The sequence below is a fragment of the Salvelinus fontinalis genome, chromosome 3, assembly GCF_029448725.1.
Source record: "Salvelinus fontinalis isolate EN_2023a chromosome 3, ASM2944872v1, whole genome shotgun sequence".
Classification (NCBI taxonomy): domain Eukaryota; kingdom Metazoa; phylum Chordata; class Actinopteri; order Salmoniformes; family Salmonidae; genus Salvelinus; species Salvelinus fontinalis.
Window position 1 is genome coordinate 63207705 of NC_074667.1, and position 14978 is coordinate 63222682.

Genomic DNA, 14978 nt, shown 5'->3' on the forward strand with positions numbered 1-14978 from the left:
CCTAGTTATAGGCAAGGTTAAAGGTTAAATAAAGGTTAAATAAAATAATAATAATAATAAAATAATAGAAATGTGGTATTTTCTTATCGGAGCCAATATTTATTTTTTATTTTTAAGGTGAGCTTGTGAAGTAGACTGGTCCTTTAATTTCAAGAACAGCCATGATACAAACATAACAAGCAAAACTAGGATAGCATGACAACATTTTAACATAGGTCATTGTGATTTTCTGGTTTCTTCACAGTCAAGAATTAACACAACATAAATTTCCCTCGATCCCATGTGTTTCATGGTCCTATCGTTCCTGTTTCCTCCACATCCAGATGTATCATCCGGAGCTAACCTACCAGCTGGAGCCATGAGGACCTATCCCATGTCAGGGGCTGGATTTACCCAACTCCCACCTGGGTCAAAGGTCAGACAAATGTTTTGGCTTTCGCTTATCAAGATTAGGGGATATGTGCTACTGCTGTGTGCGGATGCAAATACGTGTAGGCTACAACGACAGATTGTACCGTTTGGGTTACTTAAACTTGTAAAAGGTCAGACAAACGTTTGGCTTTCTCTTATCAAGATCCGTTAGAATGCTGCTGTGGAACACAAACTGTAAATCCCCTACTGAATGAGATATAAGGACTGTAGTTTTGGGTAACGCTTTACAAAAACTTTCATTAATAAGCATGATTAAACAATTTAAAGGTCAATGTTTTTGCTTTTGTATATCAAGATTAGTGAGTACATGCTTTTGTGAAATACATATAGTAAATTTGGGCTGAATGACAGATTGATTTTATGGTAACACTTTATAATAACTTTATAATATAAAATATTACTTTAATTTAACTAGTCAGCATGCATCAACTATTTATACATAGTAAATACACTATCAATAAATTAGTAGTAATAGTGAATTTTTAAACATTTATAAGCATTGCAAATTCTAAACATTATATGCATTACAGTCATTTATAAAGCACTAAAAAGCATTTAGTATGGCTTATTAATTAAAGTTACGGAGTGGCTGCAGATTCATGTTTTCTGGAACCCTCTTTCCGACAGCTAAAGGTCTGAAGCTTCTTCGCATATGTGGTATTCTCTACTTTGCGCACAGCAGAGACGGAAGAGGAAGAGAGACATCCCACTCGCTCGTTTTTTCTGTTTCAATGGAAGTCAATGAACTAAGTCGACCAGACCCATGCTATCACAGCTTAAGTAGACAGGAACTGACACTCTTTTTCAATGGTAAATGGCCTGAGTGAAGTATTTTAATTTAACCACCATATTTGGCGCATAGTCTCTGCTCTTAAAGTTATTAATATAATTTAATTGAATGTGTCTATTCCTACATAATTAATCAACGTATATTTAATTTGGTGTGTGATGTGTTGTGTGTCTGTGAGAAAGCTGGTTAGACACGTCACCTTGTTCCACCTACGCCCTGGCTTGCCTCTGTGCCTAGAGAGAGCATGGCAGAGGAAGAGCTCAACACGGGGGCCCAATATGGGAGCACATAGTAGACTGTGTATTTGTGCCAAGGTGTAGTTTTCTTGTTGTATGGCAGTGTTTCTCCAGTCAGTTCTACTTATTTGATGTATTTTTAAATACAGTATATTTTTTATTTCAAGAACTAAATAACCATATTGACTGAGATGTGCAATCTTGTTTTAGTTTGACCACTGGCTTCCATCCATATCTATGCATACGCATTTCAGCTGTGTTTCAGCTATTAGGATATCTAAGCTGTGGTGGCGGATAGTGTTGTGTGTTGTGTCAGTGAATAATAACGGACCAGCGAAGGGCCTTGTTGACAGCTGTGGCTCCAGAGAGAAGCTTTTGTCTTTGCTAGACAACTTAACTCCATTTAAACTGATATCTCCGGCAAACTATGTAATTAAATGCCTGGCTTGAAAACGCGTGTGTTAAATGAACAGATTTAAGCTTTCTCTTTAGTGATAAAATGGGTCTAATGGACTTTATCACAACCATATGCGAGGACTCTACGGTGCTAAACTGCAAAGAAATACATTGGCTGTGGCAAGATAGATTTTCATAATCACGGTTCATTTTTGTTGCTTTTTCTACTATTTGTTGTTGTTGTGTGTTGATTTGATTTGATTTCTAACTGATATATCCTACAAACTATATAATTAAATGCCTGGCTTGTAAACACAGATTTCAGCTTTCTCTTTAGTGATGAAATGGGTCTAACTGATTAAATCGCAACCGTATACAAAGATGCAGTTACACAGCTACAAAACCCCCGTAGGCTTTGGCCAGAAAATAACGGTTTATACATGGAACTGTTGAATTTTTGGTATTCATTTATTTGGAGTATGAATAGATATTTTTACGTGTGTTATTTCGTTTTCACTATAGCTTTAAAAAAAATTATAGATTCATCCTTTTTCACCAATGATCCATTCTATTTTATTCTGTTATATTATATTATTTGTGCCATGTGGTATATGTAAGAAACAGTTGTTACACCCCGTTACACCATATGACAGGGCACCTTGGCTTGGAGGTGTCACGTGGCCAAGACACCCTCTCCATCAGGAGAGGTGGTGAGAAGAGGGGTGACGTGTGTGCGTGCATCCGTATGTGTGTGTGTCTGTGCGCATCTGTGTGTGTGTGTGTGTGTGTGTGTGTGTGTGTGTGTGTCTGGCAGCATACTTTTTGATGTGAGGTCTTACTTGGGTTTACTTGAGGTGTAGAGTATCGCCATGACGGCTTGTCGGGCTATTTCAGCGTGACATTTATAGGTGGCCATTTTATCTGTGGAATTGATTGAGGAAACTTTTTTAGATATTTTTTGTCCGAGGTTAAGTATTTTTAAGTTGTTGGATTGAGGATTTGACTGAGTGATAGCCATCTATAGCGAGAAAATATGGAGCTCAAGTCCCATCATGTTTTTTGTGTTGCGTGTCTGCTTTATCACTATTTTGATTCAAACTGACAACTTGGAATAGGGCTCCGTCCCTTTCCACTATAAACATGTTCACATTTCTTCCTTGGAACAACACACTGATACCTATTGCATTGCACCAACAAACATATGTCTCCATTGTCAACTGTTGTTAGGCAACAACTTTTATTGGAGATTTAAAAGCCAAGCAGCATACCACCCTGCATACCACTGCCGGCTTGCTTCTGAAGCTAAGCAGGGTTGGTCCTGGTCAGACCCTGGATGGGAGACCAGATGCTGCTGGAAGTGGTGTTGGAGGGCCAGTAGGAGGCACTCTTTCCTCTGGTCTAAACAAAGATCCCAATGCCCCAGGGCAGTGATTGGGGACACTGCTCTGTGTAGGGTGCCGTCTTTCGGATGGGACGTTAAACGGGTGTCCTGACTCTGAGGTCATTAAAGATCCCATGGCACTTATCGTAGGGGTGTTAACCCCGGTGTCCTGGCTAAATTCCCAATCTGGCCCTCAACCATCACGGTCACCTAATAATCCCCAGTTTACAATTGGCTCATTCATCCCTCTCCCCTGTAACTATTCCCCAGGTCGTTGCTGCAAATGAGAATGTGTTCTCAGTCAACTTACCTGATAAAATAACAGACAAATAAAAAAGCATTTGATGTGAATTGTGGAACTCTAGTTAGCCAGTTTTTGTAGGAGTTCCACAAAACAAACAGATATGGGACCAGGCTAGAAAGGCTTCCACAGAAACCTATGTATCTGTTTGACACCCTTTTATTTACGAGGCCTTTTATCCTGTCAGTGGTGTGCTAATGTTAGCCCTGTAAACACTACACCTGTCCCTACTACCAACAACCCAACAGATGGAGCTTGTGTTGTTCCCAGCAAAATACAAGCCTTGCAGGGTAGCCTATAGAAAAATGACTTTGGTGGTCTGTTAAAAAATATATAATAGTCAACAGACACTCTATCAGCTAAACTGTCAACTAGTCTATGGTATGGTTTGAGACTTTTGTGATTTTGTAGTAGTACACTTGAATATCAAGTTCAAAATTATTATAGCATTGTAACGGCTGGTGCTCTCCTCATCCTCGGAAGAGGTGAGGAGAGAAGGATCTTCAGACCAAAACGCAGCTTCAGGGAAATAAGCCATCTTTATTATAAATACGACGATGGCACGAAACAAAACAAAACACTTTCAAAACTACAAAACAAGAAAACGACGTAGACGAAACCTGAACATAAACTTACATAACTAAACATAAACTCACGTACAGGAAACAGACGACATCGAAACGAAACGAAACAAACAAACGCTACAGTCCAGTGTGGTACGAACATACATACAGACACAGGAGACAATCACCCACAAACAAACAGTGAGAATGCCCTACCTAAATATGACTCTTAATTAGAGGAAAACGCAAACCACCTGCCTCTAATCAAGAGCCATACCAGGCAAACCAAAACCAACATAGAAACAGATAACATAGACTGCCCACCCAAAACTAACACCCTGACCATAAACACATAAAAACAACATAAAACAGGTCAGGACTGTTACAGTACCCCCCCCTCAAGGTGCGAACGCCGGGCGCACCAGCACAAAGTCCAGGGGAGGGTCCGGGTGGGCAGTTGACCACGGTGGTGGCTCCGGCTCAGGACGCTCTCCCCACACCACCATAGTCACTCCCCTCTTCTGTCTACCCCTTCCACTGACCACCCTAAAACTACCTTCCCCTAAATAAACAGCCAGCACCGGGACAAGGGGTAGCACCGGAACAAGGGGCAGCACCGGGACAAGGGGCAGCACCAGGATAAGGACCAGCACCGGAATAAGGGGCAGCACCGGGACAAGGGGCAGCACCGGGACAAGGGGCAGCACCGGGACAAGGGGCAGCACCGGGACAAGGGGCAGATCCCGGCTGAAGGACTCTGGCAGGTCCTGTTTGGACGGCTCTGGCAGGTCCTGGCTGGACGGCTCTGGCAGGTCCATGCAGGCTGACGGCTCTCGACGCTCATGGCAGACTGACGGCTCTCTACGCTCATGGCAGGCTGACGGCTCTCGACGCTCATGGCAGGCTGACGGCTCTCGACGCTCATGGCAGGCTGACGGCTCTCGACGCTCATGGCAGGCTGACGGCTCTCGACGCTCATGGCAGGCTGACGGCTCTGGCTGCTCATGGCTCTCTGACGGCTCTGGCTGCTCATGGCTCTCTGACGGCTCTGGCTGCTCATGGCTCTCTGGCGGCTCTGGCTGCTCATGGCTCGCTGGCGACTCTGGCAGATCCTGTCTGGTTGGCGGCTCTGGCAGATCCTGTCTGGTTGGCGGCTCTGGCAGATCCTGTCTGGTTGGCGGCTCTGGCAGATCCTGTCTGGTTGGCGGCTCTGGCAGATCCTGTCTGGTTGGCGGCTCTGGCAGATCCTGTCTGGTTGGCGGCTCTGGCAGATCCTGTCTGGCGAGCGGCTCTAGCGGCTCCTGTCTGGCTGACGGCTCTAGCGGCTCCTGTCTGGCGGATGGCTCTGTAGGCTCATGGCAGACGGGCGGCTTTGCAGGCTCATGGCAGACGGGCGGCTTTGCAGGCTCCTGGCAGACGGGCGGCTTTGCAGGCTCCTGGCAGACGGATGACTCAGATGGCGCTGGGGAGACGGATGGCTCAGATGGCGCTGGGGAGACGGATGGCTCAGATGGCGCTGGGGAGACGGATGGCTCAGATGGCGCTGGGGAGACGGATGGCTCAGATGGCGCTGGGGAGACGGATGGCTCAGATGGCGCTGGGGAGACGGATGGCTCAGATGGCGCTGGGGAGACGGATGGCTCAGATGGCACTGGTGAGACGGATGGCTCTGGCCGGATACGGCGCACTGTAGACCTGGTGCGTGGTGCCGGAACTGGAGGCACCGTGCTAATGATAAACACCTTCCTACTAGTGCGGGGAGCAGGAACAGGGCACACTGTATTCTCAAAGCCCACTCTATAACTGATGCGTGATACCGGCACTGGTGACGCCGGGCTGAGGACAAGCACATCAGGATTAGTAGGGGGAGAAGATACAGTTTGTACAGGGCTCTGGAGACGCACTGGTAGCTTAGTGCGTGGGGCCGGAACTGGAGGCACCGGGCTAGATACACGCACTACAGGGAGAGTGCGTGGAGGAGGAACAGGGCTCAGGATACGCACTGGTAGCCTAGTGCGTAGTGTAGACACTGTAGGTACTAGGCTGGGGCGGGGAGGTGGTGCCGGGAATACCGGACCGTGGAGACGTACTGGCACTCTTGAGCATTGAGCCTGCCCAACCTTACCTGGTTGAATGCTCCCGGTTGCCCGACCAGTGCGGGGAGGTGGAATAACCCGCACCGGCCTATGTAGGCGAACCGGGGAAACCATGCGTAAGGCAGTTGCCATGTATGCCGGCCCGAGGAGACGCACTGGAGACCAGACGCGTTGAGCCGGCCTCATGACACCTGGCTCAATACCCAATCTAGCCCTCCCAGTGCGGGGAGGTGGAATAACCCGCACTGGGCTATGCACTCGTACAGGAGACACCGTGCGCTCTACTGCGTAACACGGCGCCTGCCCGTACTCCCGCTCTCCACGGTAAGCCTGGGAAGTGGGCGCAGGTCTCCTACCTGCCCTTGGCCCACTACCTCCTAGCCCCCCCCCAAGAAATTTTTGGGAATTACTTACGGGCTTTTTTGGCTTCCGTGCCAGACGCGTTCCCTCATAGCTCCGGTTCCTCTCCCCGGTAGCCTCTGCTCTCCTCAGTGCCTCCACCTGTTCCCATGGGAGGCGATCCCTCCCAGCCAGGATCTCCTCCCAAGTGTAGCAACCCTTTCCGTCCAAAACATCGTCCCATGTCCATTGCTCCTTTCTCTCCTGTCCCTTACTCCGTTTCGTTTTCCCTTGCCGCTTGGTCTTAGCGTGGTGGGTGATTCTGTAAAGGCTGTCGCTCTCCTCATCCTCGGACGAGGTGAGGAGAGAAGGATCTTCAGACCAAAACGCAGCTTCAGGGAAATAAGCCATCTTTATTATAAATACGACGATGGCACGAAACAAAACAAAACACTTTCAAAACTACAAAACAAGAAAACGACGTAGACGAAACCTGAACATAAACTTACATAACTAAACATAAACTCACGTACAGGAAACAGACGACATCGAAACGAAACGAAACAAACAAACGCTACAGTCCAGTGTGGTACGAACATACATACAGACACAGGAGACAATCACCCACAAACAAACAGTGAGAATGCCCTACCTAAATATGACTCTTAATTAGAGGAAAACGCAAACCACCTGCCTCTAATCAAGAGCCATACCAGGCAAACCAAAACCAACATAGAAACAGATAACATAGACTGCCCACCCAAAACTAACGCCCTGACCATAAACACATAAAAACAACATAAAACAGGTCAGGACTGTTACAAGCATAATGATTTGCATTCATAGCCTAGGTCTTTGCAATTTGTTTTTCTCAAAATTAAAGTACCTGATACAAGCACTGCTGATATCTTCATTTATCTTTAGTAGTAGTACTGATATGCAGAGTCCAATTAAATATAGGGCTGAACTACAATGCATTATAAATGAAAACAATATGCAAAAGTGTCTTTCATTTAACGGCCAAATGAAATAACTGAAACAGAATTGAGACCTCAAGCACACACAGAGATCCACAGGAGAGCTTGGCGGTGCAGAGAGGTTGAGTTTTAAACCGAGGGGACTCCACAGCGATCCAAGGCGTGGCCTGGGCCCTCTGTTTTAGGAACGCCGGGAGAAACTGAACGTTGTGGTCAGCACCCTGGTCGTACAACGACAAGGATCTAACGTTCATCCAACGTTGGATAAACAAACAGGAGTGTCTCTCGAGGGGAACAGCACGCTGCTAGTTATAACGTTTGGTTGAGAGTGTAAAGTGTATAGTTCAAAATTAAATGTTTGGTTGAGAGTGTAAAGTGTATAGTTCAAAATTAAATGTTTGGTTGAGAGTGTAAAGTGTATAGTTCAAAATTAAAGGTTTGGTTGAGAGTGTAAAGTGTATAGTTCAAAATTAAAGGTTTGGTTGAGAGTGTAAAGTGTATAGTTCAAAATTAAAGGTTTGGTTGAGAGTGTAAAGTGTATAGTTCAAAATTAAATGTTTGGTTGAGAGTGTAAAGTGTATAGTTCAAAATTAAAGGTTTGGTTGAGAGTGTAAAGTGTATAGTTCAAAATTAAAGGTTTGGTTGAGAGTGTAAAGTGTATAGTTCAAAATTAAACGTTTGGTTGAGAGTGTAAAGTGTATAGTTCAAAATTAAACGTTGAGAGTGTAAAGTATATAGTTCAAAATTAAACGTTGAGAGTGTAAAGTGTATAGTTCAAAATTAAATGTTGAGAGTGTAAAGTGTATAGTTCAAAATTAAACGTTGAGAGTGTAAAGTGTATAGTTCAAAATTAAACGTTGAGAGTGTAAAGTGTATAGTTCAAAGTGAAATGTTTGGTTGAGAGTGTAAAGTGGTCCATTAAATCGCAGTCAGGGTCTGGTGAGCACCATTTAAAAGCTTGGTCTATTGTAAACATGACTAGCTAAGTTATAAAATAGGATCTTACAGTGTAAGGCTTACACAAGGCAATTCAGAGAAGCAGATGGTACATGTGGTGCGCATGGAATAGAGTCATGAGAGCGTTCAGATGTGTGGTACGCGGCACATTGTCTTCACAAGACAACAGACATAGACTCATTGTGTTCAGGACAACCCAGAGGGTATAAGACCATGTCCTCTTGTAACTGTACATCAGACATGATATGGACATGTGAAGTGCACATTTGGACTGACAGGTGTTTGGCTTGCTTGTATGACATCGGAGCGGTATTTATAATAATCCTCATCGTCTCATCTTTCAAAATACACAGAGTCCTTGTAATTGACAGAATTGACCTCACTCAGACAACCAAACATTTGCTAAAAGTTGCCCACTTAGCGTGAGGGAGGGGGAGGCAACTTCTTGTCGCTCACGGTGCTCATGTTCAGAATGGTTGTCAGTCAAAATCCATTCATAGCTGTGGAGCGCAAAGCCTGAGCTCTGACGTCATGTATAGCATGTTACTGTACAGCCAATTCGCTCCAATTTAAGTGCTTATTAGTGTCCAAATCTGCCACTTTCAACCCGTATACGGGTATGGGTGTAAAGGGCTGTGTTCTTTATTAGTGGTTTGTCTATGGGGCGGAACTACTGCTGAGACTGCAAGTGGGAATTTGCAAGCATGTTTGGTTGACTCTTGGTAGCAGTATCAAAACATTCACTGGTGCAAGAAAACATCTCTCTCTCTCTCTCGATCTCTCTTTTTCTTATCAGTCTTTCTTGTAATTGATTGCAAAGTCAATGTCAATTGAACACTGACATCAAAGACCATCACATGTAAACCATGTGACAAACATCACAATGTCATATCATTCCAGTCACACGTTTCAAATGTGGTTCACTAGCCACAATGACATTTGCCAGGCCGGGCCTTTGGTAACTTTACTAACTGCCTCATGTATTACAATTGTAACTTCACTTCAGTTCCTGATGAATAGGTCACCAGACCACGGTTCAAATACTATTTGAAATCTTTCAAATACTAATAGAGTTTGCTCTTGAGTGCCAGATGGGCGGGGATTACACTTTTACATCTATTCTATTGGTTCCTTCGCGCTAGGCGAAGCTCAAGTAAGCCCAGATGAAGTGATAGAAATCGTATTTGAACCCAGATCTGTAGGTCAGATAGTGTGTGATTGTAATACAATCTCCCAACTGAAACGCAGCTCCCCGTACCCCAGTAAACCCTATCACGTTTACGAGATGTGTAAATCATCTGCCATTGTCAGCCTCCACACACTAATCGACAGCAACACTCCAGTCCATCCACAGCTGTTGTAGATCAGCTAAATGAATAACATACAACACTAGCAATGTCCAATGTCAACGTAAGGACCAGTGGTTTCTTTTGATCATTTTGGGGATTATGACTTGAAATATATATATATTTTTAAATGTGCAATACACTACAGTACATAGATTTATAGTAACAAAATTGTCTTTAACCACTGATACAATGTCAGGCTTTTTTTTGTTACACCCTAAAATTGAAACAAGGGGTATTGTCATTGATACTGCAGGTAGCCTAGTGGTTAAAATTGAAGCAAGGGGGTAATGTCATTGCTACTGCAGGTAGCCTAGTGGTTAAAATTGAAGCAAGGGGTAATGTCATTGCTACTGCATGTAGCCTAGTGGTTAAAATTGAAGCAAGGGGTAATCTCATTGCTACTGCAGGTAGCCTAGTGGTTAAAATTGAAGCAAGGGGTAATGTCATTGCTTCTGCAGGTAGCCTAGTGGTTAGAATTGAAGCAAGGGGTAATGTCATTGCTACTGCAGGTAGCCTAGTGGTTAAAATTGAAGCAAGGGGTAATGTCATTGCTACTGCAGGTAGCCTAGTGGTTAAAACTGAAGCAAGGGGTAATGTCATTGCTACTGCAGGTAACCTAGTGGTTAAAATTGAAGCAAGGGGTAATGTCATTGCTACTGCAGGTAGCCTAGTGGTTTAAAATTGAAGCAAGGGGTAATGTCATTGCTACTGCAGGTAGCCTAGTGGTTAAAATTGAAGCAAGGGGTAATGTCATTGCTACTGCAGGTAGCCTAGTGGTTAGAGCGGTGGGCCAGTAACCGAAAGGTTGCTAGATCAAATCCCTGAGCTGACAAGGTAAAAATCTGTTGTTCTGCCCCTGAACAAGGCAGTTAACCCACTAGGCTGTCATTGTAAATAAGAATTTGTTCTTAACTGACTTGCCGAGTTAAATAAAGGTAAAATAAAATAATCCTAGAGCTGTGTTTAAAAAGCGTTGACATCTTTCCACAGCCCAAGAACATTTACACCGTATGACCCTCAAGTCAGGGTTAAGGCTTAGGCTGTATAAAAGTATGGACAAGTCTAGCCCTTAACCAGTGATACAAGGTCAGACATTCATCCTCCTAATGGTTTAAGACTAGGGTAATCTGATCCAAGATCTGTGATTTAGAAGCGTCAACATCTTCCCCAAGCCCGGGAAACAGACACTGTTTGACCCTCAATTTATGGATCCAAAGGATGTAAAATCATGAACAAGTGTCCAGATCGCTGGACCACATATTTCCACTCTGACTGATACAACCCCGACGACCGGCCGGGCCGGTGGCAAGACTCTTGTTCCCTCTTTCACCTCAAGGACATTAACAGCCTGTTGCTGTCTATTTCTGTAGCTGTTTACTGACTGGGCTGCTGTGACCTTTCGCGTGTGTGTGTGTGTGTGTGTGTGTGTGTGTGTGTGTGTGTGTGTGTGTGTGTGTGTGTGTGTGTGTGTGTGTGTGTGTGTGTGTGTGTGTGTGTGTGTGTGTGTGTGTGTGTGTGTGTGTGTGTGTGTGTACGTTAACTAGCTAGCTTAGCCTAGTGGTAGTTGGCACAGAGCCACAATTAGAATTATCACTCTCGCATCTGAAACCGTTAAAATCAGGTGGCGTGCCAGAGGCAGTTAAACGACAGTTATTTAACCCTGTAGGCAATCAGGGCTTTGGATAGATTAACATTGGGGATAGCGGATTAGTCTAGGGTAGCAGCACAGTAGCAATGTTCTTCACATAAACTACCTACTAATCTTGGGGTGTAACGTTTTGCTTCTAATCTTAGGTTTTATGGGATGAGTCCAGGGTAGCAGCACAGTAGCAATGTTCTTTTCACAAACTGTGTACTAATATTTGGTTGTAACATGTTGGTTCTAATCTTGGGGTGTAACATGTTGGTTCTAATGTTGGGGTGTAACATCTTGGTTCTAATCTTGGGGTGTAACATCTTGGTTCTAATCTCAGGGTGTAACATATTGGTTCTAATCTTGGGGTATAACATATTGGTTCTAATCTTGGGGTGTAACATATTGGTTCTAATCTTGGGGTGTAACATCTTGGTTCTAATCTCAGGGTGTAACATATTGGTTCTAATCTTGGGGTGTAACATATTGGTTCTAATCTTGGGGTGTAACATCTTGGGGTGTAACATCTTGGTTCTACTCTTGGGTTGAGGGGTGGATTATAGGGTAGCAGCATAGTAGCAATGTTCTTTTAATTAACACAACTTTCCCAACTCATCACATCTACTAATATATTCTAGTATTCTGTCCAGTATCAAATGTAGCAGCATTCCTTATTGGAAATAGGTAGCTATACAGATACGCTGGTAAGAGTTCCCTCATTTTAGCCAGTGACCTGGTGTATAGGGACCATCAAGCACAATGCAAGTTTGATTTTCTTAACAAGACAATCAAGTTAGTTTACAGAAGATCGTTGTGCATTACTCAAACTCGCATCAGGGACGTTACGGGGGGGGGGGGGGGGGGGCGTGGCAGCGAAAGGAAACTTTAAAAACAGAGCAACATCAGTACTTCAATATCCCTGTCCCCCCATCCTCTCTGACTCTTGTAAAACATCTGTTGGTGTTAGATTTCCTCTGTACAAGTTTCTTCTAAAAACACCGCCGTCCTTGGTCCTGTTACTGTTACTGACAGGCCCACACCCAGGAGAATCAGACCCCAGACTGTCCCACATGTGTGCCTGTCTGTCAGGCAGGCTGGGCGGCACGTCCCTGGGGTAGAATCATGGTTCTCTGGGTAGTATCGTGGTTAAGGACAGTTTACGCCCGTCAGGCTTAGGGTTGCAAAACTACCGGTAATTTACAAAAGTTTACAGAACGTTCAGTAATTTTGCTAATTAACAGGTAATCTGTGGCAATCTATGGTAACTTTGGTAATTTATACTTGAATAACTTTTTTTTAAAGTAGTCATTCTTTATGTATTTATCCATATTGTCCAGTTTCAAGAGAGAATAGCCTAATTCATGGAAAAAGCTGCTAATCAACAATGGCATTATTTTCAATTAACTCTGCAACTCTTCCAACTATTGACTTGTTCAAAACTGCCACCAGTTTGGAGCCAAAACATTTACAACAAAGACATATTGGCAGAGTAAAATAAATACCTGTGTAAAAATAAATAAAGGATACTTCATGCTGAAACGCTCACATTTAACACCAATGGTGTTCAATAAGTTGATGGTTTATATTTAGCATGTTGTACAGCTTTGTCACTCTATTTCTCTGTTTTAAAATCTTTATTTTATGAATTTATAAATTTTACATGTGATAACACCACACACGCCAGAGATAATCTTAAATACCTAAAAAGACCACTATAAAATTCCATAAATGCCTTGAAAGTTACCAATATTCTGGTAGAGTACTGGTAAACTTAGAAAGTTACCACTAATATACCCTCCCTTTGCAACCCTAGTCAGGCTACAGTATTGTTCTTACATGTAAAGGGAATGTTTTCGGAAGAAATTCAGCACTACCGGACATTTGACAGAAGGCAGAGAGGACAAAGGGTAGAGGTAAGAGGGGGACTGTCTGGCAGGCCAGCTGGGCAGCCCGTCTCTGGGGTAACGTCCTGGTTAAGGACAGATCAGGTCTGATAGGCTGCAGTGTTGTTCTTATCTGATCTGAAGAAATCCAGCACTAACTGACATATTGTACAGTAAAGAGGGCAGAGGTTAGGGGAGAACATGGAGTGATTTATGACCGTCCTGGGTAATACCATGGTCACCCAAACCCCCGGCTGTCAGGGACTGTCTGTCAGTGCTGTTTTATGTGACACATAAACACATTTTGCTTTGAAGTGATCTGAAGGTGAAAGTTAGGGTTAGGAACGATCCCGGTTTGGCCTGGAATTTCCAAATCCAAATCAAATCAAATTGTATTTGTCACATTCTTTGTAAACAACAGGTGTAGTCTAATAGCGAAATACTTAGTTACGGATCCTTTTTCCAACAATGCAGAATTAAAGATTACAGATACATAAAAAATAAAGATATGTTGAATATCTTCCCGTAAGTGAACATGAAATGTCTGAGTAGTGTACAGTACCATATGTTACTGTATAACCAGTGCTGTATCAGCTGAACATGATGCTGATTCCCATTACATCTGGTGTCGTAGCTATTAGAGAAAAGTGTTGGCGCCCTCTTCATTCACTTACTTTGTTGGCCATTAGTCAGTCAGACGAGAGGCCAATGGTTTTTACCTCAGAGCTGAGTGCTGCCCCTGGGTGTAAATTACACCACGCTGAGAGGGAGAGAGAGGGGGGAGGTAGGGAGGAGGTGGGGGAGAGGAGCAGAGGGAGTTGCTATACTTGGCAATCCAGAGGGATTAGTGACACAGATGACTGGGATGTCTGGGTCTTTGTGTGTGTGTGCTATGTATGTCTGTACCTGGTCAGCTGACATGTTCCCAAATCCAAGCGAGAAAGCTCTCATTATCATTGTCACGCTGTCACGGCGACCGTGTCGCTTCACCAGGGATCTATTTATATCGGAGCCACTGAGGTGGAGGGATACGCTCTAAGAGTGGAGGGATACATCACATTCTGTAGCTGAGTGTGAGTGATAATGCTGAAGTGCTTTGACATTAGAGAGGAAATAGTTCCCCACAGTCTAGTCTAGGTCTACAGTCTGTGGCTGAAGTAGGTTCAAATATTTTCATTGACCTTAAAAGTCTTCCAAAAAGAGGGAAGAAGACAGCAACAGCCTAGAATGGACTGCATTTCTGTCTGATCATTTCTCAGATCATTGTGCTGTTTTCTTAAAAGCGGACATGTTTTTTCATATTTGTAATTTTAGATAAGAGCATACCTGTAATTGATTATTTTAATCAGACTTTTACTAGTGTAAATGATACATGAAATACAGTGAAATATTACACAAATCGTTTGATGTTTTAACAGTAATAAACATACTGATGCATTTTTCTTATTTCTCTTTATTTTAGCCATTTCCACCCAGGAAATCAATCACAGGACGGGTCGTCCACATCTGCAACCTCCCCGAGGGCAGCTGCACAGAGAATGATGTCATCAACCTGGGACTGCCTTTCGGGAAAGTCACCAACTACATCCTCATGCGCTCTACCCACCAGGTACAGTACAATGTTATTCTCTTAAAACATGAGTGT

General features: G+C 43.8%; 1 protein-coding gene across 1 annotated transcript in view; it reads left to right on the forward strand.

The window, feature by feature from the left end:
* Positions 1-14978, forward strand: part of rbm20 (RNA binding motif protein 20) — an 83184-nt gene that overhangs the window by 59026 nt on the left and 9180 nt on the right. The window contains exons 6-7 of the mRNA XM_055917772.1: positions 324-415; positions 14796-14942. Coding sequence (XP_055773747.1) covers positions 324-415; positions 14796-14942 — 239 coding nt within the window. The remainder of the gene's footprint in view (positions 1-323; positions 416-14795; positions 14943-14978) is intronic.